This window comes from Lycorma delicatula, chromosome 1 (genome assembly GCF_047948215.1).
Source record: "Lycorma delicatula isolate Av1 chromosome 1, ASM4794821v1, whole genome shotgun sequence".
Taxonomy (NCBI): domain Eukaryota; kingdom Metazoa; phylum Arthropoda; class Insecta; order Hemiptera; family Fulgoridae; genus Lycorma; species Lycorma delicatula.
Window position 1 is genome coordinate 235,950,493 of NC_134455.1, and position 24,730 is coordinate 235,975,222.

The 24,730-nt window shown below is 30.1% G+C and overlaps 1 protein-coding gene across 1 annotated transcript; it reads left to right on the plus strand.

Moving 5' to 3' along the window:
• The first annotated feature begins 7,925 nt into the window (after positions 1-7,925).
• Positions 7,926-22,533, plus strand: LOC142329692 (allergen Cr-PI-like). Its single transcript, XM_075374396.1, has 9 exons — positions 7,926-8,155; positions 10,392-10,522; positions 10,991-11,327; positions 11,535-12,040; positions 13,801-14,001; positions 14,360-14,653; positions 15,008-15,344; positions 16,956-17,092; positions 22,021-22,533. Exons 1-9 carry the CDS (start codon positions 7,948-7,950, stop codon positions 22,345-22,347), a joined length of 2,478 nt encoding a protein of 825 aa, XP_075230511.1. The 5' UTR covers positions 7,926-7,947; the 3' UTR covers positions 22,348-22,533.
• Positions 22,534-24,730: the final 2,197 nt, after the last annotated feature.

Genomic DNA, 24,730 nt, shown 5'->3' on the forward strand with positions numbered 1-24,730 from the left:
TAATTAGTATATCCATTATACATCCAAAAAATTCTATTACTCTGTAATATTAATCTTGTATAAAGGTTTCTTAGTTTGCTGTAAAAAATGCACATTTACTGACAAATAATATGTGCATATTAAAGTAAAAAGATAATTTATAATTACAATACTCGAAAATTTTCTGATGCAATATTACTAAAAATCATTGATTTCTGTGTTTTTTGTACTGTATTAATTTATCTCATGACATGCATTAAATATTACATCAGTAAAATTATTACGGTCGTGTTTTTTTTCCTTCTTAATAAGATTACATCATAAATTGTTATTCTCGATATCAGAATTTAAATATTTCAAAAAATATGTGTACGAACTTTAACAAAAAAATTTGATAAAGTATAAAAAGAGATATTTTTTCTTTCAAATAAAAAAAAATGTATTAATATCATCACTTATTTTGTGACATATAATACGTACACATAAAATTAAAAGAATATAGATAAAAACTATGTAGCCGAATATGCAAAATTATGTATTAACCATAATAATAAAAAAAAAATGGAATAATTACCAATAAAACGTTTTTATTCTTCATAAAGGCTTTTCTATTTCTACACTTTGTTTTCAATTAGAAGTGTAGATTACAAACGTTCCAATATTCGATTTTTGCATAATTAATAGGTTTTTCGTAAAAAAAAAAAAAAAACAGTTTATTTGTAATTCATTTTTAATATCCAGTTTTAAAGAATTAAAGAAGTACATGTATTATTACTAAATTTTTAGGTCAAATAATTTTTATATCGCGTTTAAGCAAGACAAGAGGTAAAATCAAAGAAGACCCTACCCTCCGACAAAAACTTCTGGTGGAGACCAGCATCTAATTCAAACACTCCGTGATACCGAGAGGCATCACGCTTTCCAGTCTTGAAGACTGATTTGAACGAGGCCTCGTCCAAATCAGTATTCTGCTCCCGAATGAGAGACAGAACTTCATCATCAGAGAGACTCCGCTCGATGTTATATATAATGACCCGGGGCTTCCTCAACCGCTTGGGGTCCACCTTAACCTCAAGCTTTTGTACCGCAAGAGAGTCCTTGGTGACTTGGACCGTCTCCTTATTGTCCTCAACAACAACTAACACTCTACTGGTCTCCTTTATATCGATTCCGATAAGATTCCGATTCCGATAATTCCTAAGCCGATTCCGATCACCACGAAGGGCTTCCCGGAAATCGCGCTTTAAGTCCTGACTCGTGGTCTTCGAGCCCTCTGCCTTATTTACGAAGATTACCTTCGGCTTCTTAACCGCCTTGCTGGCCTCGCGTATGGTTTTCAGGACCTCAGCGTAGCGCCTGGGCTGCACTGGGGCCTGGACAACCACCTTGGGAGCCTTGACCTCGTGGGGCTTGGAGGCCAAGGCCTCGAAACCCTCACTTACTGCCGTAAAAACTTCCCTCAACTTGCCAAGTCGAGGGAGAATTGTTTTCCTCGCCCCCGAACTGACCCCGCCGGGAAGCGACATAAATTCTACTAGGTAGTCCAGGTCCTCCTGGACCACTTTCATCAGCAGGGCAGAACTACCAGGTCTGCCCTTTGAATTTTTTAATGCCTCTACTACAGGGGAGGACCGCACCTGGGTGGGTGCCCCTGTATCCATCGCGTCGCTTACCTCGTCCTCTAAGGAGATAGTCGACGGTACCGGCGCAGGTTTCCTCTTCCGCCTGGACGTTTTAACTACTTGGAACTCCGACATGGTCGAAGATTCCCTAAGTCCTGTTAACTAACAAGATTCTCGCTGTATTCCTATCGTACTAAGTTGGGCAAGCCCACAAGTGACAACTACCCGCAGCGAGTACGGGCAGCCGGAGACCCTTACATTCTCCTGTCACGCTTCGCACCTTTAGCCGCTACTGGATCGGTTGATCGAAGCACTGGAAGTGCAGCTAAAAACCACTGATTACTGCCCTCGCTCTGACAAGAGCGCAGAAGGACTAAAAGGCACGGCCTTTTTCCTGTTACAGTGGCTAACGACCAGCAGTCATTGCCACCCCTTTCGCCCCGATGAGGCAGGTACGCACCGAATAAACCTCTGCTAATCACTCCGCAGGAAGCCACATATGATAGTCTATAAGAATATGTGCAGTGCGAATACACTTGTAACAGCAAGCCTCGATACTGTCGGTGGTACACACTCAACCGACAGCCAAGAAACACCGAAACCAAAGTATATTCTCACTAATCACTCGGCGCACAAAGGGAGCAGAGTGATAGGACATCTAGACAGAGGTAGGATAAGTAGGAAGGGCAGGATAGCCTTGTAAATTAATATCTTGTTGGATAACGTGAGGCCTGAGTTTCTCCGTAGCAGCCGATGTAGTTCCCTATACCTTGTGTTTAGTTGTTTTCTCTTCATCCTCACGTAACACTTTCAGGTCAAACGCCCATCTAGGTGCCAGGTGAAGTCCGAGGTATCGCATAGTTTCTTTTGGTGAGATCAAGATACCATCTAAGTACACACCGGAACAGCACCCTTCTGCATGGCGATGTGACATATTTCGATTTATCTTCATTAACTTTAATCCTCAATTTTTTCTGGCACACGCCTATTTAATAAGGAAAATCACTGATAGCCAGTAAGTGCAACTGAAACATTCGTTATAAATTTACGGTTATTTATTGACAGTTTTGAAGATATTTTACAACGGGACGTTTGTAGAAAGTGATATAGTTATAACCGGTTTTCGAATTGACTATTATAAAATGCTATTATAACCTTATAGGATAGGATAAAGTCTGTAATTAATTTATAGGTCACAAATAGCTGAGTTTCAGGCGATGTATAGAACCCGGTTTCGTAAATACACATTTTCTGAGGAATTACTCATGCGGTGGGAAACAATAAGTAAATATGTTTTGTTGTTTATTTCTCAGATATTTCAAAATTTAATTTGTTCTGTTATCCTACTCGTAAATCAATTTTTAGTTTTTGGTTTATAATCGACTTTATTGTTTAATTTTTTATAACTTCAATTTAATATGAATAACAAATGAATAAATTCCAGACCTTGGGTAATATTTATAATATTACTCCCACAGTGGTACTATAATGTTTGTTATAGATGCCTGTCTATTCAATAACAAAATCTACAATACATGTCACGTCATTTCAGTAATTATAATAACATCTACCTTTTGGTGTAACATGTGTTAAACATTGATTATTGAAAAAGATGCGGTAATTTGATAATATTTTTTATTATAATTTGAATTTTATTACCAGAAAAATTAATTTAATTTAACTCTACCAAAGTATCCGCACTAATGATGAGCTATTCGTTTTAATAACATACTGACTTTAAAAATATACCTCTTGAAAATACACAAATTAGGAGACTTTTTCTCCTAATTTCTTTCTATCACAAAATAGAAAGTTGCAATAAATTTGTTTTAATATATATTGTTTCATCAATATATTTATTGATGAAACAAGGATAGGTTACAACAAAATTTTATTTAAGCTCAATATACTAAAATAAACGCCAATTCGAAAGTATTTTGCAATGAGAAGTATATTGAAAGCAAATAATTGTAGGACAAAGCAAACCAACCAAATCAATTTTAGGATTGAACGGTAATCCTCCTATAACATTATTCAGCCTAATCCGCACGATTGGTTTCATCATTGTCAGAGTAATGAAGCTCAATTTGTCAAAAAACATTTCGTACGGTTTTCACATATTCAGTGAAAAAATATATATTTCTGTATGTTCTCTTACAATCGCTAAATTTCATAATTAAATTGCTCAAATGTTTTTCACACAATTCAGATAACATTTAACATATTACATTTTTAAACACTTTCTATTAATAAATTTTCAGGAAATACTCAAAAAAACTGTTTAAAATAAAGTTTAAATATTATTTAAAATACTTGACAATATCAATCAGCTATTTACTTCGGTTGGAGGTACTTCATACTGATGAAATATCGAGTTCTAACCACAATAATCCGAACATAGAAAACGCTAAACTTTACCTAAATAAATTGCCAAGTGAACGGATACATACAAACAAAAGTATGGATTCCGTAAATTACCAAAGAGGTTGAAAGTACTTTTTTTTAATTTTCCTGGTCAGTTACAATACCGTATAATATTAATGGATTTTATAATCCGGTTTCACTGTGACCTCATCTACAAAAAGAAAATTACTTTTATCGTGTACATTACCATTAAATCAGTGTGTGATCTACAATCCTCTTCCTAATTTTTAATTCATAAAACAAGTGCTGACTTAAATAACCGGTTTATGAATTAAGAGTTTTTGTTGATCATCTGTTATGACAGCGGATCAAATGAAGGAGGTGCTGTTTGCAGATAATCTGGATTAACAATAAGATGGATTGTAGTGGAAATTCATACTTAAATTTCAGTTCGCTAACTACAATAGCATGTTGATATTTGAAATTAAGTAAACGGTATTTTTTCGTAATAATCACCTACAGACTAGAGAACTATTACTACGAACAATATTTTTTCTCAGTGCTTGTTATAAGAGTATATTCTCAAACGACTAAGATCATGGATATTTACATTTATTAAATGAAATATATTATCGGATATTATTGAACTGTATAATTATAAATACAAAATCGGTTTTATTATTAAAAACAAACGTTTTAAATCTAATCGAAACAGTTTATTATATACCAGTATACCAGCGAGTGGTAGGGGTATCGGCCTTTCATCGGGAGATTCCGGATTTGAATCCGCGATTAGGCATGGCATTTTCACACGCTACAAAATTGCCGTTTTATCTCATCTTCTGAAGCAATACCTAGCGCTAGTCCTGGAGACTAACAAAAAATTTTATTTTATTTTACTTTACCACATAAAGTAAATAAAATCTCTTAATCTACCCTTAGTGACGTATAAGACCTTGTTTTTAAATCTAACTTACCCGTGCTCTGGGTATGAAGAGTTTAAATTTTATCTGGTGACTGAAATTAACATCCGTAATAGTAATTTATGCACGTAACGTTTTTGCTAGAAAATAATATTAGATCGTACTGATTACTGTAAATACCAGTAAAACTAAGTTATATTGTTTTTTTCATGCTTAATCTTGTTAATAATTAAAAATTCATTATTTAACTTAATACATTATTTAATATTATATTATTTAATACATTAATAAATTGACGTATTGTTAATTCAACAATACATTATTTACTCTGATTTTTCCTTGGGTAATAGATGAATTTTCTTTGCTTAACATAAATTTATTAATTCAGTAGAACTGTACAACATTAAAAAATGTAAAAAATGCTACAATTACATTAATTAAAACTATTGATCGTGCGTGATTCAATTCATATTAATTCTTGGATAAAGGTAGCTGTAAAAGGTATTACCTTATTTTACTGAACTTTCCACAAAATAGAAATATTTTCTATATCTTTTTCCATTGTTGTTGATTGCATATTGTCGATTATACTTACAGAATGTAAAATTTTTGAAAAGTAAAACTACAGGTTTTAAATGTGTAATATAATAATTTAAGTAAAAAAAGAAAATTTTAAATGTAAAGCAAATTATTAAAAAAATAATTTTAAAAATTCATCGATAATAATTTATTTAAATTAAAAATACCCATTATTCGCAACTAATGAAAAATAGAGTTTATTTTCTCTTAAATCTCAATTGTTTTATTTTTATTTATATTTAATATTTAAATTTTTATGGAATTTATTTTTAATATTTAAATTTTTATGGAATTTATTTTTAATATTATAATCTATTTCACTTTCTTTAGTTATATTTTTAGCAATGGTAGAGAAATTTGAGTTATTTTTTTCCAAGCATGGTAATGCTATAGTATTATTAAATATTTTAGTATCACTAAATATATACACGCAGATACAATTTATGGCTGAATATGGTACAATTTAAGTACGTAAAAGCATAGCGTTAAACATTTATATTTAATATAATTGAAACATCATACATTTCACTTTTGATTAAATTCTATTGTATTTAGATGGATATCATGTGTATATTGCACGCACAAAGACGCGCGCACGCGTCTTTGTGCGTGCGCGCGCGTGCGTGTGTTGGAGTGCTTGCGTGCGCGTGCGTGTGTTGGAGTGCTTGCGTGCGTTCTATATTGCATCATTTCTCCATCAGGACTTCATTAGACTTTTCATTTATGCTGCCTTCCAGTAGGCAAGTCAACTGATCCGTTGAGAACGTATGGGTAATACTGACCCTAATATTATTGTTATACTTTTTATTTTCATAATTAAACCCCGTTAATATTTCAAATGAGATTTCTGTACATTTGTACACATATATTAAGAAACACATATATATTAAGAGACACATATATTAAGAGATTCCTAACAACACTTTATCAGGCTCTTCACCGACTCGTAAAATTCAAACTAAGTACATGTTTGTTAATTTTTAAAATAAAAGTTGAAGTTACGAAATGTTCTGTTATGAAATCTTTTTTGTAAATCTCATCTATGTTCTTCCAATTCCAATATGATATGATGTTCGTATATTACACATAATGTGCGTATACATGAATGTATCAGTATCATTTATACCCGCATTCTGACTTATATTTTAAAATGACATCGATAAATTTTATTCTAATGATTTTTTAACAAAAACCTCCCTCAAAATGATGATAAATAAATCATAATTATGCTGCGTCAACAATAAATGAGATTAATTTTGTGGAACAGTGACATAAAATCTATTATTGAATTATTTATTTTAATTCAGTAGTCTCTTTAGGATGTATTCATTTTCTAGGTGATCTTATACTTTCTTCAAAAATCTATTTTACCGGTTTTTAAAATTTTTTCATAGAAATGTGCTATTTTACAAATTAAGTTTGCTTTGTTAGCATAATATTTTGTTGTATTCAATTTCCAGTTAACATTTGCCCGTTATTACGAACAACCTCTGCCACGTTTAAGTTGTTTGGTTTATTTTTTTATCGTATATTAGTGCATTAGTAATTTATATAATAGCTTATGACGGAAATATTGATTATCATTTTAAACAGAAACAATTTAAAAGAACAGACTACTGAATTAATGAAGAAATTTACTCTGAAAGAAACAAAAAAATAGAAGATAATAATTATTAATACTAAATAGCGTGTACGTCTTTACGACAAAAGGCATACCGGCGAACTTTCTAAATTTAAATTTGACGTAATTAATAATTTTATAAGGGAAAAATATATATATTTGCGTTCAGTATCGAATAATGAATATTATATTGCTGCCCTAAGAAAAATACAAACGATATATTGTGTTCACTTTAGTAAAAATATGATTAATTTTGTATATCTATCCGATTTACAATTTAATTTATAACAAAAAACAAACTTTCTAAAATATCTTGAATTTATCACAACAAAGGATCTTAACAAAACCTTTTTTTACATAACTATTTAAATATAACAGTCTTAACTGTAAGAGTTCTTTTAATACCCACATAAAGGACGTTTTTAAGTAATCAGCTCATGCTTTTTAGTTGTATCAGTTAAGCAATCTCCTATTGCATTCACTACAGAAATATGTATACAGATTCCTACTTGTTAAGAACATAGTTTGTAAGAATATTAATACTTAATAATTGGGCTTTAAAATAAAATAAAACAAAATTACTTTGTATTGTATTACAAATCAATTACATAGCATTTTACTTTTAAATTTATTACACTTTACATCAAAAATCTTTGACCGTATTCACTAAGAAGTATTAGCATGCGCGGTTTAGCGGAACGCTGACTAGAGATTTTTGTGATAGAAGGGTCGAAAGTTCACCACGTTAGAAATAAGAACAAAAGGGTATTGTTTTTTTGCTTATTTCTTTACTCTTTAGGTAAGCAGAATTTTTTATATAAAATAACACATTACAATTTTCTACAAACAGTTAATCAAAATGAAGCCCATAGCAATATTACTGTTCATTTTTCTAGGGCTTTGTAAAGCTGACAGCTATCATCGGATAAATGGTCCCGTACATAACTTCATCCGTAATTTTAAAGGTAAATACAACAGTACTTACGAAAATGTTAGCCACCATTCCAGTGAATACGACAAGGACAGCTACGACAGCGTTACAAGCAACAACCAAAATCAATATGCAGGTAAGAGAAAAAAAAAACGATTTTTTTTAAATTTATTCTTTGAAATATAAAAATATGATTATACCTTATATGATGCAAATCTGAAAAAAAACTTTAACAATACATAACTGTTAAGCAATGCTGTAAAGTACTAAGTAACGCACTAGTGGAATGATCCGATTTTTCATAATAACTTTTACAGGTCAACTTTTGACTGCTAAGCCAAATCATTCAGTTCTGATTTTGCTTTAAAATTGCTTGTCAAAAATAAATTTTATTAAAACACTTGTTTGCAAATATAGTAGTTGATGAAAGTGAAAAGCTTTCTATCGGAATGAAGAAAGCTAGCATTATAAGAAAGGTAATTCAGGATTTAGGAAACATTAATTTTAGGTATCAGCGAAATTCATTCATAACAAATAAAAAATTTAAATAACCATTAATACATCATTTAAAAATCGAGCAAAATACTTCTTGCAAGTACATCTAACATGATTTAGTTACGAAGTTGAGAAATAAATAACTTCGTTGATATGGAGTAAAATTTGTAGCGAATAACAGTTTCCTTTATATCTATAAATTACCGCCTGAATGTAATTTATTTAACTATTTTATAAACTAATATATATTTGAAAACGACCATTTTTTAACCGTTTATCTGCCAAAAAAAAGGTACTATTATAACAAGATAACATTAACAATATTTTAACATTAATTAATATCTTAACATTACTAATATTTTTTAAATACAACATTTAAATTTGTATGTGAAGAAGGTTCTCTCATTGATTAAAGGATCATTATTAAGTCAACAATTTATTTTCATAAAATAAAATTACTTTCTTAAGAATTTACCTCCATAACCTGAATAAGATTGTATGGTACGTTACAATATGGTGTTAAAATTATTTCAGCATAGTTTCATTGTAAAGGAACTTTAACTTTGGCTAAGTTAAATAACATAATATTTTAAATTGTCAAACAAAACTTTCTTATGAATTTTAAATGAAAAAAAAAAAGGAAAAAATTATTTTAAATAATTTCATACTGTAACTAGTCCACCTCTAATAGAGATTTTTTGTTAAATTGAGGTTACTGTACAGCGCTTTTGCGAATGAATAAAAAGTATTTTCTTGTAAAAATATTTTTTCCATGAGTTGTTTCGTTTTACTAATAAAATCAACTTAGAAAAAACAAATTCTATTAATTATAGTACACTAAAATATTAAATTTATAAACATAAATAAAACTAACACATTCATGTATAAATGGTTTATTCACCATTACTAAGAATAAATAAGGAAAAAATTGGAATTAGGTCGTAAAAAAGTTCTTGTTCTAATTCTTATTTGCAATGAAACATCAGCTAAACTAGAATTATTTTTAATCTACATTTGCACATTATTTTTAGGAAAGAAAAATTCTAAAAGAATGGTAGAATAAAATTAAGATTGATCCTCGTATGTTAAAGTAAACTTTCATTCGTCTAAAATTCTTAGTTAGTATCTGTGACTCATTGTTGGTAACTTAATGCATGTGTGCACTTAACTAATACGTACGCGCCTGAGGTTCTGCTTTGAATCTTCTTGACAGAATAGCACAAACCAAAATATTTCAGTATCATTGAAGTAACACCACAAAAAAAAGAATAAAAAAAAAATTTCTCAGTCAGGAAAAGCGCTATTTTCTCTAACTTTCACGTCTTTTTTAGATTTTAATTAAATTTAAATTAAAATTTTTTAGACAGGAAACCAAATTAATGCTCTTTAAATTTTAAAGTAATTTTTTTTTTTTTACGAGTTACTTTTCCTACTTGTTTAATATAAATGAATTGTAATTAACTTACAATTTAGCCTGAACAATTTTTTACTGTACTGTAAATGTATACGTTATATAAACCATACGTAATACTTGTACACATATTGGGTAGACTATATAAGTTAAAAACTATTATAAATAGAAAAAATAATTTTTATGTAAAAAAACTACTTGAAAGTTTACGTAAATAGAACTGCAAATCTTTTTAAATGCCTTCATAAATCTGGGCAACGAGATAATTTCTATAAGGCATATTCAGATCTCCAGTTGAAAAATTCTTTTAAAAAACTAACATATTTAACCAAATTTCTTAAACTGCTCAACTGCTCTTCATCCAACAAAACATATTCTCCATTATTTATTATTATTTAACTTGTATTATTATTTAACTTGTTTGATATTTGCTTTAATCTAATGTACTTGTTTGTCATCATTACAGCCGACAAACATTTTTTAGAGAAGCAAAGATTTGTGTTGCAGTTGTTATCCTACCAACAACATGATGACTTTAACCAGTTATCTGATGAAGAAATCAAATTCGACTATTTTTATAATAACAGTAATTTTAATGTAAGTATGATTTAAATGAAGTTTCTAAAATCATAATACTCTATAATAAGTAAACAAGTCATAATTATCCTCTAAATATTGCAATACGTTACCTATGATTGATTAAATTTTACACAAAAATTATTGTATCATGATACAGTCTTTTGGGGCAGACGTTGCTACACTGTCAATATAATACCATCAAAAAGAGTAAATTTTTCAAAAACAATTATATTTTATAATTTTTTAATAAAAGACAGTAGTTTAAGATGATCCACGTCTATCTTGGATTTTTTACAATTTTATACGAAAAGTAAATACCTAAGGAGATGCGTGCGCTCGTATGTGTATGTGTATTCACTTGTGAAATAACTCTTTTAAAACGAATTTAATCATTTTCAAAACAAATTAGATGGTAGAATTTAACTTACCTTTTTTTTTATATTAGTAAAGTAAATTTTAAAATTGAATACTGAACTTCTTTTCCAGAATCAACCTGCAGTGAAGAAATTTCTGAAAAATTACTATAACGGAAATTTTCTTCCTGATGATGAAATATTTTCCACTACAACAGAGCACCATGAAAACCAGGCAGCTCAACTTTTTTACTTTTTCTACAGCGCTAAGAATTGGAACACTTTTAAACAAGCCACTTCGTGGGCAAAAGGCAAATTCAACTCTCGATTATTTTACTATTCGTTCATTGCTGCCGTCCTCAATCACCCGATTACTCAAGGAATTGTTATTCCACCTTTATATGAGATCTTTCCGCACGCCTTTGTACCAGCTACAGCTTTATATAAAATATACAGAGCTAAGATCTTAGGTAATTAACTATCACTTTCTATTCATTAAGTTAATAAAACCAAACAAGTTACCTTTCCTTTTTTATTTATGGAAATCTGTAATGACTGCTTTAAGATTAGTAAAACCTACTTCAAATAATTGCTATTCATCTTAGAATTAAAAAAGAACTATACATAATTTTCCAGTTTTATTGTATGTAATAAAGTAATGTTTTTTTTTTTTTAAGGTTACCAACACACAGATGTTTATGCCAACTATACAAATCAGAATAAATACAACAATAATTACCATTCAAACAATAATAAAAGCGGCTTTTACAAGCGCAATTACAATAACAAAAATGACTTATTCGGCAACAAAAGCAATGGTTCCCACAACGCAAACTACGTATATGCTGAAGATGATGGCTCCCATTACAGTAACGCTGGAATACCCGAGGATCCAGAAAATCGATTGCGCTATTTCTCAGAGGATATTGGTATCAACGCTTTTCACGCTGGATTTCACGTTCAGAATCCGTCTTTTTTCGGTGCAAATAATAAAAATAATTACTTCACAAGTGACAGTGACAGTGACCTTCACTTTGACAGTTACGATTATAATGATCAAGATATGGAAAGAGGAGAAGCATTTCAATTCTCCCATCAACAATTTTACGCACGATATGTCCTTGAAAGGTTCTCAAATGATCTTCCTGTTCCTGAACCAATTAACTTCAATGGCAAAATTAAGGTATTACTATAATTACCTAATTAATATCACAAAATAAGGCATGATCCGAACAGTAACGTTTAACTAATGGTGTCTAATCTATTTTTTTTAAATTGATTTAAATTGCTAGGAGATGGTGCAGAAGCTTGTCATCTATCTTCATGTATAGAATATCGATTGTTAGATAGAATCCAAGCTTTAAATTAAGTTCTTTGAACCACATTAAACTTTCTTTTTTTTTAATTTTATTAATGAAATTCAAAACAATTTAAATTATTAAAACAAGAAGCGATAAATGAATGAAAAAATGAATTTTAACTCATAAATATTTATATATATATTGTTTTTTATTTTATAAAGATTTAATTATTTATTTGAGTAAATTAATGTTTTTTGTACAAAGTAATTTTCTAAACCTTCAAAAAATCTCTTCAAGTCGACTGGGAACGGATATAGTTCTGACATAAAATGTTATTGTATTGAGTTAGGTTTATAACAAATAAATTAAAATAATAGTTTAATTACTATTAATACTTTGATATTTCAGAGTTCAGACAATTTGAATACATTTCATTTGAAGCAACAAAAATACTGTAAAATAAATAATACTACGTTCTTTATTGTTCATAAAAAAATTATTTCGAAATCGTTACACAAAATTTTATAAAGTAATCTTTCAAAAATAAGATAAAACGTTTCCCCTTAGGTATGGAAAAACGTTTCATATTATTTACGATATTAGAATAGTTTAAAATTCTATTTTTTTTTTTAATCTAGCTCCTACTGCGATAAAAAAGTTCAACTTACAATAGAATAGAATTATCTATAAAGTGGCATCTTTACCACTGTATATGTAGTATCCTTAAACATATACGAATAAATTTAAAAAAATATATGACTATTTTCAAGATAATTTGTAAAATGTGAGACTCATTGTAACATAATATTTTGGAAATAATACTCAGTTACTCAATCAAGGCTAAATTAAGAGAAATTTTATTTTCAAGGGAGCAAAATATGGAAATAAACGGTCAACAAAAAAATTACACTACAGGAGGAGAAAATGTCTAGAATTATTTTCTCTGAAGTCTCTCTCGGTGTGAACCTTCAGCACCGAAAAAATCAACATATCGTTTGGTTCCCATGATTCTCTAATGTTATTTCACAAAAATATTAAAGTTAGGTGTTTTAATGCTGAGAATTTTATGCTAATTAAGATTTAAAATTTGAGCTTTATTTATTAAAGTTGTTGACCAATAATTCGAAAATGATTATTCTTGTCGGTAAAATATTTCGTTAGTATTATTTAAAGGATGAAAAGTAAAAGTAAAAAAAGGGAAACATAAAAAAATTAAAAATAAAATAATAAAAAAAAGCAGAAGTAATTATTTAAAGGATAAAATCCAAAAATAAAAGGATAAAAAAGTAGAAATAGAATAAAACTATTATTATGTGAAGGATAGAGGAAAAATAAAATTTAATGGAGTAGAAGAGAAGGAAAAGTAATTTTCAGATATCTACAGATGTTTTCTATTTATAGAATACATAGGAGAAATTAATCGTAATAACCAAAATTGTAATACCGTGGGCGTAATTTTGTTTAGTTTCTTTCTAAATTTTATAACTTCAAATTACTTTAACTTTACTGTTTTACGTTTGATGTAAAAACTAACCAATTTTTAATAATATTAACAAAAAAATTATTATCAAACGCCCATCTTTATCTTATTTTAATTATTATTGAAATATTTAATATTCTAATTCATGTTTTTTTTTTTCAGACCGCTTACAATCCAAATATTCAGTACGAAAACGGTCAGGCTGTTCCTGCTCGTCCACCAAACACTAAATTTTGGAAGCAGCAGAATAACAATATAAAAAATAACAATAATGCGCGACAGCCAAACAACTATCAGGCGTTACTTCCACAGGTTTATGAACAACGCATTCAAAAAGTTGTTGGCTCTGGATATGCATTAAATGTAAGAAATTTTTTCAGTAATTTTTTTTTAAAATTATTACATTTAAAGAAACGCTTTTTATGAATTTTATATTTATGCCTTAAACTGATGTATAAATAGCCAATAAAAATTACATATTACCATATTTTGCATATATCTTTTCTTCTTTTTTAATTGATTTAATGAAAAATGATTCATTTTAATATAAAGAATTGCATTCACCAAATCTTTATAATTCTTATAGTTATTATAATTCTTTATAATTAGTAAACTTGTAAAAAGACATAATCTGTAACTAACAAACTTTAGTTTATTACTTTGTTTTATGACTAAAATTTTACTTTTTAGGTGATAAAGGTATTTTCTTTATTCTTTACAGAAAAATGGAACCAGATTCAATATTAAAGGCCTGAACGGAATCGGCCTTTTAGGCAATCTTGCTGGTTTTCCTGCTAGTTCACCTCATCCTGACTATTACGGCAATTATTTCAGCGCGGCTTTGAATGCAATTGGTAATATTGTAGACCCTTATAACCAGTACGGAGTAGCTCCAGGATCCGCAGCTAATTACGCCTTAATGGCAAGAGATCCAGCTTATTACCAGTTTTTAGCAAAATTTAACCAGATATTTTATGATTTCCAGAACAATCAGGGACCTTATAGTCAATCTCAGGTAGAATTTGAATTTTTATCATAATTGTAAGTTATGCTTTTCAATCTGCTGCAATTTAAGCTTTTTTAAACACAATTAAAATAGTTTTTACATTCATAAATAACCCGTAAAAATACTTAATTAACCTGTATTATTAATGATGTAATTTTTACCATCGAAAGTTATATTACTAAACACAGAAATAATTTAAAAGTTAACTAAAAGTATACTATTAACAACTGATAGCTGACTTTATATTCCATAATGATTTTCAATAAAGTTGTTAGTACAATAATTTTTGTTTAAAATAATCTTTATTATGAAAAATTAAGCTTCAAAATTAAAAAAAAAAATTTGTTTAATTTTTGTTATTAGCTTGATTTCCCAGGCGTAGAAATTGAAAGTTTTGATGTTTCTAACCTGATGACAAGGTTTGAAACTTTTACTATGAATGTGAACAACGCAGTTTACTACAGAAAAAATGAGAATTACCATACGGACAATCAAAGGAAGAAAACAGAAAATTTCAGTGTGAAATTCCAACGTTTAACAAGCCAGCCGTTTACTTACAAGATGACATTTAACAGCTATAAACCCACAGCTGCAGTGGTCCGTATCTTCATTGGACCCAAGTACAACTCTAATGGCCAGCTCTTCACTCTTCCACAAGCCAGCCAGTACTACGTGCAGCTCGATCAGTTCAGAGTACAGTGTAAGTAAAAGGTTATTGTTAAACATATATAGTTCGAGAGCATAAAATTTCATGAAATTTAAATTCAAAACACAATGAAGTTTTGTAAAAATAAGCTTAATTTGATTGGTCCTCAGAGTTATTACCCTGATAAAAGTATCTGCTGGTTTGCAAAAATATTCTCAAAAAATTATTTCATCGATTTCATAAAAAAAAAATGAAAACGTTCCGTAGCAATCGAATAATTACTGCGTAATAATTACCGTGTAATTCCGTAGTAATGAAATATTTTTCGTGGTTCTTCCTGTGATAAATATATACAAGTTGGCGGGGATTTTTATTTTTTATTTCTTTTTTCTTTTTTTCGTTTTTCAAAATAATATCGATAATATTATCGAAAAAAATTATATCGATGTAAAGTAAATTAAATGATATAAACTTTGATATAAGGAAAAACTTTCTATACTAATCCAAAGTTTCAGAACAAAAATATATCAAAATAAATATATATTTTAATAAAATAATGTAATGCTTTTTTAATTGTTTTCTAAATGCTATCACATGTGTACATGTGTAACGATTGTCGTCTTCAAATTTTTAGTTAGCTGTTTTAATCTTGTGAAAATGAAAGTTAATGAAAACATTACATTTTAATACTTTTGTTCTAACTCAAGTTTGCAAAGTTAGTATTCATTTTTCTTAAATTATGTAAAAATATCTAATTCTTTAGGGCATTATTATTGAAACGTAAGAAATATTAAACTATCCAGATTATGATAGTTTATTGATCAGCATTATTACTTTTGATTTGATCAGGTTATTGTATTTATCAATGATTTAGATAATGTACGTTTCTTCCTTCAAACAACTGATTTTACTTCTTTGTACAACGTAAACGACTATGTATCTATCTCGCATAACTCAAAAACGATTAGCCGTAAGATGTTAAAATTTTTAATTTAGGACTATTGTAAAATCTAGTTGTGCACCTCCCTGTTTGATTGCAATCGAATGGACCAAACGTATCCAAAAAAGCGCAAAATCCAATTTGGATTTTGGACTTTTTCTTAACTGCAATAATAAGCAGTCATGAGAGCTTTTCAACTGTATATCATAAGCGGTACTTATTTTCATCGGTTCTACAGTTATAGCCAAATAAAATTTGAATTAACGAAATATTTGGATCTTACAAGGGGAAGACACATCGGTTCGATTACGATTTCATCTCCTTTTTTTTTCTTTTGACATTTTTAATTTAAATATATTGATTTATTAATTATTATTGACCTCCCATTGTAAAAAAAGTTTTACAATAAATAACAATTAATAAAATAAAATTAATAATAACAATAAATATATATATATATATATGAAAAAAATATCAGAAGTTATTAATGAAATAAAATTTTATGTACTTTTCATTTTAAAAAAATGTGTATATATAATTTAATAGGCGCTCGAGCAAGTTATTTGGTATTTACATCAGATATATATATATTTTTTTTTGGAATAAGGCTTTCAGTTAGGTAAGTTTCATCTATATTGTTAGTTCTGGGAATACAGATGACATTGTAAACATGTTTATTACATAAGTCTTTATTAAAAAATTAATAGTTGCTAAATTCCTTACAGTGAACAAAGGAAAAAATATTATCGATAGAAATTCTCAACAATCACAAATTTACGTTCACGACCAACCAAGCTTTCAACAGTTGTGGAGTCAGTTAGAACAGGCAGAACAGGGAGTGAAACCTTTCTTTGTTCAAAAGGTCAGTGTAGTATGGTTATTAATTATTTTAGTAGTATGGTTAATTTCTTTTCTTTTATTAATAGTAGTAGTATGTAAGTCCAATATAATGTACTTCCATCATTAAATTAGTTATCTTAATCCGGATAAAGTAACTGGAATTCTAACCAATTTCAAAAGAGATTTAATTTATTGAATTTTAAAGTTATTTTACCTCAAAAATAAAAGAATAAAAAGATTTTCACATAATATTTGCCTAGCAATGGCTTTCCTTCAGATCCACGAAAATCAAGAAAACTCTGGAAAATTTCTGAAATAAATTCTAAAAAAAATTACGCAAGTTTGAATTTCATATAACCTATCTGCTACTTATTAAATTAACAGCATGAAATGAGATCGATTGGTTTAATTCATTACTAAAAATATACAGGTATATTTTACTCAAAAACAGCTAAACTCCTTAAAATATAGATAAAACGGTATGTTGGTTCTACAATATTTATGTATGTACTATTCATGTTGATGGAATTCCAATTAAATGAACCGCACAAAAATGTATAACTTAATTAGTTATTTAAACCCTATAAATTAAACTTACAACACCATAAATAAGAATTTTTATAACATTGTAATTACGGTATCGCTTAAGTTAATTTTTAAGTTTTATTTTCAATATTTACCTTTCTTTAATTAGATATTGTACTTGCTTTTTTTACTTCTCTTTACTGCTAACTTCTCTTCATTTTTAAATGAATGAAGACTAGCGCACTCTAGTTGTTTTATTTTAATTGTTGTAGGTTAAAAATAGATTTTAGTAAAATATACATACAATATCTAAACAAATAAATTAATGAATGATTTAATTCTACTGTAGCTTATTACAAAGAAAATTATAACAACCTAATATAAAAATATTAATATTTGGTAGTATTTCTTTCCCCACAACTAGTTTATTTACAATCGGCTCCTAAGTGGAACCATAAGTAAATAGTTTGGTAATAATCTCATGAAACGGAGTTCTTAAGGAACTCCCGTAAGTCAATTCATAACTAAAGTTACCAGTAAGCAACGTTCTAGAAATTTTAAGATTTTAATGATAAAATTAATTAATTATTAATGATAAATTTAATTAATTAATTTAATTTAATGATTTAATTAATTTTAATGATAAAAGAACGTATCAGGCTTCACTTCATTTACTCCACAAAACAAACAATAAGCAAATAGCCAACAAACACATAAACAGTCAATAAAAATGAACAAATAATCAAGTGATGGGAATTCGATAGACACGTAACAATGTAGAAATTGACAAGATAATTACAATTTTAAGTTAATCACTAGATTTTGCGAAATTAACTACAAACGGTCATGTAAGTCAAGAACATGAGAAGTTTCAACCTTCAAACGTCCACGCTATTATCGAGCAGATTAATCGCTACGTGCTTGACGTGATCTTAAAGACCTTGTTGGTATTTAACTCTGTACCGTTTCACAACATCAGAATTGGCGAAAGCTTCAGATATTCGTGAATCTCATCGTTCCGTGTAAACCATGCCGCCTCCAAAATTGTTCTCATTACCTTGTTTTAAAAGCGTTTATGATATCTACATTACTATTACTTATTGTCCCTCACAACTCCTCACCGTAAGTCTAGGAAAGCTTTGTACTTTATTTTATCAGAACTTTGTACTTTAGATCAGAACTTTATTGAAAAATGTGAGGTGTGAGTTTCTTCACAGCGAGCCAATGCAGTTCCTGTACTTCGCATTCAGTTATTTTCATTTCTCCTTCACGCGACACTTCCAAGTCAAACGCCGATCTAGCTGCAGGCCTAGATATCTCATACTCTCTATTTATGGGATCAAGACACCGTCTATGTTCACACGGGACAGTCACCACTTCTAATGGCGAATGTGACAGGCTCAATTTATCCTGATTAAATTTTATCCTCCGTTTTTTACCATGCGTCGAAAAGGTCCAATGCCGTTTGTAGCTCCCTCGAGGTTAGTTCAGAGTCTTCGTTAACGGCGAAGATAGTAGTGTCTTAGTAAATGTGGCGACGGTGAAACTTTCCAGGATTACAATGTCTACAGTAAATATTGAATACAGCTCAAGACCTAGTACAGAGCCCTCAGGACACCGACCTAATATCGAAGAATCTCGATAATTTATCATTATATTTTACCTGAGAGAAACCTCTTTCAATAAAATTCAAGGTAGTAGGGTGAGGGAGTTTTAATTTAATTTATAGAGCAGACGAGGCTCTATATTTGGTAGACTTTAGCACAAAAAACATAATCGTACTGCAGTAACAAAATTACTCGGCAATGAAATTCCCCGAGTGTGTGTATATATATATATATATATATTTATTTATTTATAGAATATTACAGTTTGTTTAAACAATTCCGTTTGCAAACAACATCAAATTGATCATAAAATTTATTTACAAATGCACACAAAATAGACTAAAAACCAATCAAATTATTCATTATGTAATATAACCAAAAATAAATATAATTATTTATAAATGTTGGTGTTAGTTTACAATAATTTTTCATTGAATTAATTTTAACATATTGTAAAAGAATTGGTCTTAATTAGACAATTTTATGCAAGACTAGCTGAAGTACGCTTTTTTCGAACAGACAGATGGGAATTGTTAAGTGTTCTATTTGTATGTATTTTTTGTTCTTTTGAATTAAACAATACATTTTATATCTGGACAGTGGCTTGCAATTTGTATAGTCAAGCAATTGTGAGAGGAATATATGAGTGGCTATCTGATTTAAGATTTGGTCTTTCACATGATGATTTTGTTTCATTACGAATAGCCAGGAAAGGTTATTTTAAAAAATTAAAATACTTCTCAATTCGTTTCGGTGACTGATTAATAAATTGTGTATAGAAATTAAAAGCTGGCATTATAAATTAATAGCAGTACTCTTATCACAGTACATCTTTTTACGACGAAGAAGATGTGGTGATTGACGTACTAAAGAATCTTTTTTTGTTTTCCGATGAGTCTGAGAAACCCCATTTACGGGCGGACTGTCGGACTCGCTAACAGCTTCCGGTAGATGTTATTAAGAGAGCGTATGTGTGCCTGCACCCTGCCGACTAAAGCTCATACCTCACCGATTCTCCCCTCCCGGCGTCGGGTTCACAATTAAGCATTGCACGTCCCCAGGAGGTGCCTTTGAACCAGAGGGATCCAGAGTCTCCGTGCTTCATCACCATCGCCCATCCACACAAGCGCGGGACGAACGACGACTCCACTAAGAGCTGTCTTTCACCCTCCGACCCTTCGTTCATTTTCTTCCGCCTCACTATGAGGACTTTGTAATGTGATAATCTTTAGAAGATCCACCTGAAAATATCCATCAGTTCCTTTCTTCCCAGACTTTGGTTTGCAGGACCCCTGCCACGAATCCTGCGGCTGTTTCAAAGTGGTACTGAATTTTCAACACGGTGTCTAGTATCGGGAGACCAATCGCAGCCCTGAAGCCTGATCATCAAGCCATCGTGGTCAGCTGACCGCCGCCACGCTGGTTTCCGAGACAAGGATAATATCCACCGACTCTCTCTGATCTGTTGCCCAACAGATGTCCATGGCGTCGCTGAACTTGTTAACATTAAACAGCAGTTATCTCATTTTGTGGTCTGACAACTGGCTTGGTGGCCCTCCATACCACATAATGCATAATGTGCTACTTCAATAAACTGCTCTCTCCTGTGTCCAAGCCTCCCACACGAAAAACAGAAGTCTGCCTGTCGGAACCAGTGCAAGTCGGAGCCCGTTGTCTCACTCCCCAACATCGGAAACACCTGAAGTCTTAGTAGCACCCGACAGGACTGCCACCCTATGCGGATGACCCGGTCCCAGGCCCGGGATACCCTTTTTAATATCCACTCTGCAGAAAAGATCATCTGCCCACCTTGCGAAGAACAGGCCCGCGATTTCATCATGCGTAACACCTTTCTCTAACTTCTAAGAATATCTCTTCTTTCGAAACTGCCGTTCTGCTGGACTTATCCATCTGTGTTTCGGCTTCAGCTGTCTCCCGAGGGGCAATGGAGATCTCGGCTAGTGAGAACATTTCGCGTAATTCTTTAAATTCGCCAGTCAGGAAGGAAAGTTCTCTATCAATGATTTCTAACTTCGTGTTAGGATTATGGCGTATTAGTGACTTCAAAATCCTAAAATCATTAAGTATGTCGTACACTATAGCCCAAAAAGCGTGGGCCTCCTCCTCGTCCTCCTCAGTCAAACATGTCTCCCCATCACTAAACTCAATTTCAGTAGACCCTCCACACGCCTGGTCGGGCGCTTCAACCCCTGCAACCTCGAGCCCCGGTCAGCCGATCGCAACTTCTTCAAGTTCTTTTCATTAGGAGAAGAACTCAATCTCCGTTTCCGCTCTTCTTGCATTTGTTCCTCAGTCATGCACACATGAGAGTTCTCGTGACGCTCCTTTGACATGAGTGACGCTCCCTTTCTTCTATGCTTTGTATAAAGAAAGATGTCGTCAATACTAGAATAAAAGTGACGTAAGTTTGCAAAAAGAAAATTGGGTATTAAAATAAGAGTACAATAGATTTTATCGTAAAGTATGAAGCGATTCATTTTATCAGACTCGTCAAAAAATAGGTAGAAGATAATTTTTTACAAAGGAATTATTCTACTGAACGGCTAATGATTGATATATTAGAAGTTGAGGGCACTTTCATCAGTTTCAATAACATTTTTGTTACTTAAAATTAAATCATTAAAATAAATATTGTTTCGTATCACTTTGCATAAATATATATTTCAAAGGTGTCATTGCCTTATATCAGTGGCTGATAAATTAAAGGACCGTAACAACAAACGGGTGCTGGCGCCCACACTTACATACGTACACAATTTATAAAAATTTACAATTAATTTTATTTTTTTTATTTTAGGCTGAAAGTCGGCATTGTGGATTTCCTCGGCGAGCTCAGCTCCCAAAAGGTAAGAGGGGTGGGCAGCAATTCGTCTTTTACGTTATTATTAATGATGCTGATGAAAAACCCAGTAAAAGTTACGAAAACGACAGCTTTAATAACAATACTTACTATTACAACCGCCAGTTTCAATCGTTTTATTGCGGTGGCAACAACTACAATCAGTTCCACGATAAGAGATCATTGGGTTTTCCATTCGATCGTCCAATTCAAGATGCTTACTATAATACCGCTAATCAGTATTTCAAGACTGTAACCATTTATCACTTGCAAGACGACAGCTAACCGAAAAACTGAAGAACCAAAAAATTGAAACAGCAATGTTTTAACGAAAGATTAGAATTTAAACAGTGTTTATTTTATTATCACTAATGTTCCTTTCTTTTAATTATCTCCTGTTTACTGTAATTATAAATTAGAATTAAAAAATTTTGTTTTTGTTGCAAATAATAATTTTTCTTTATCTCAGTATACATTAAAGTTATCATTAAAATTTATACATTTCCTGCTAATAACGTCATAATTTTTATATCAAATACATCTATCTACCTTTCTTAGCTTCGTCATAATTAAATCACATGTTGACGCGTTTCGGAAATATTTCATTTTCAAAAGTCTCTGTATTCAAGTTCAGTACTCAGTACAACTAGTCTTAAAATTGGATTATATCCAAAACTTGTCAGCAGGTTATTTTGTTATTAGAAAGCTAAAAAAGGTAGATAACTGTACTCAGTATACATTAATGGCATGGTATCCTCTGCATTAATACATTAATGGCAGAGGATAAAATCTCATTTAAATCATAATCGTTATGAAGATTGGTTATTATAATTGGTATGAAGATAATACCCTAACAATTACGTAAATATTTGTACATATTTATAAGAAATGAATTATCACTCACAATTTGATAATAATTCTTAACATTAACCAAATAAGTAAAATAAATAAATTGCACCCACACTTTGATTTTCAGTGAAAAAATTTATGGAAATAATAACAATAATATATTTTGGTCGCTGGAAAAATCCATCAGACAATTCAAAATTTTTTTTCGTATGGAAAACAAAGAAAAACTTAACTGCATTATCCTTCTTTTTTTTGTTTCATCTGAAATTTTTTAACTAACGTATACTATCAGTCCGATTGAGAGAAGTGATTTTTCTTATTCGGGTAGACCATTTATGTCTACTTGATATTTATATATATAATTACAATCAGCTTAATAGTTTACAATCGAAGGATAAAAATTTGATTATTTTAGCCGTTGCTTGAAATAATGGCTGATTTTACTAGTCAATCACTAATTTTCTTTTAAGCACGTTTTCCAGTTTTGATTTTTTTGTAAACAAATTTAAATTAAGTTGCTTGACCTATGAAACAGCAACGGATATAAGTGAAATATAGACAAGCAGTGTATGAGGGTTACTTGAGCAAACTTGACAATATTAGAGGATGATTTGAAGTGTGACACTAGGTCAATGCTTTTCTCTGCCCATTTGAGAGATATTCGTACCTCCCGTTACCGTTTACACTTTCCCGAGAAGTAGATCAATGAATGGTCAAACTACTCTAAATAGTAATAGTATATATAGGAACAACAAGTAGTGATTAAGGTTTGACATATTGGTCAACAATATTATTCATCATGCGTTCAAATATTTGTTTACATATGTTTGAGGATATTTCTCTCTCGTTGTGCACGACCTGCCTGACATAACAGGACACCTACAATATTTCATGATTTATAATCAATTAAATCTTTTTTTGGATTAAACAATTAATTGTACAAATTTAATTAAATAAAGTGTCAAATACAATCCAGATCAACTGTATTATGAAAATAATACAGATGCTAGAGAAAAAAAAAAATTAATTTATAATTATTTACGATAATTTTTGAAAAATGTCAGAATCTGTTAATTTAGTGAATATTAGTTTAATACCAAATAATTAAGCTGTATTATAATACAGCTTAATTATTGCTCATTGTACGTATCTACAATGAGTCTATAAGTGTCTTAATCTGTTTTTATAAATTTTTCACCTTATGTAAATTTTTAATCGAAACAAAAAAAAATTCTACAATACTAACAAATATGTAATGCGTGGTTTGTTTGTAATAAATATAATATTTACACAGAAATAATTTTAGTCAAAGGAAGGAATGGAACCAGTTAGTTCATAAGACAGTATTCATAAAATTCGCTCGTAATAATTTAATCTTTTGAAGGATTATATTCTTCTTACAATAAAACGAGAAGGAAAATTAAATGTATTTAGATTTTAATACTGGCTACAACATAAAACTGAGCTAATCTTAAAAGAAATGAGTAATTTCTTAGAACAGAAGTTTATCAACTAATTTCTATTTAAATTTCGATAAGTTTTAGGTTATATAACACAGTAAATACATCTACCTGATAAACGGGAAGATCAAGTTTTTTAAGAAAACATTTTTTTTTATCGAAACAATGGATTAGACTTTTTTTAAATCGAAGATATTGTTTCATCTGTTAATAACTCTGCCCGACTAAAATCATCAATAAAAATTCGAAATTCTAATAATCATGAAAGTCTTACACCTGCATACATCGCAACATTAAAGAATTTGATCCATAACTATTATTTTATAATATATAAAATATTTGATTATATTAATCACTTT

What these genes read in the sequence shown, in the direction of transcription:
- LOC142329692 (XM_075374396.1), top strand. Translation starts at nt 7,948, where the DNA reads ATGAAGCCCATAGCAATATTACTGTTCATTTTTCTAGGGCTTTGTAAA. An exon ending in GCTCTGGATATGCATTAAAT is followed by an intron (nt 14,002 to 14,359) that starts GTAAGAAATTTT and finishes TATTCTTTACAG; the next exon opens with AAAAATGGAACCAGATTCAA. An exon ending in GACCTTATAGTCAATCTCAG is followed by an intron (nt 14,654 to 15,007) that starts GTAGAATTTGAA and finishes TTTTGTTATTAG; the next exon opens with CTTGATTTCCCAGGCGTAGA.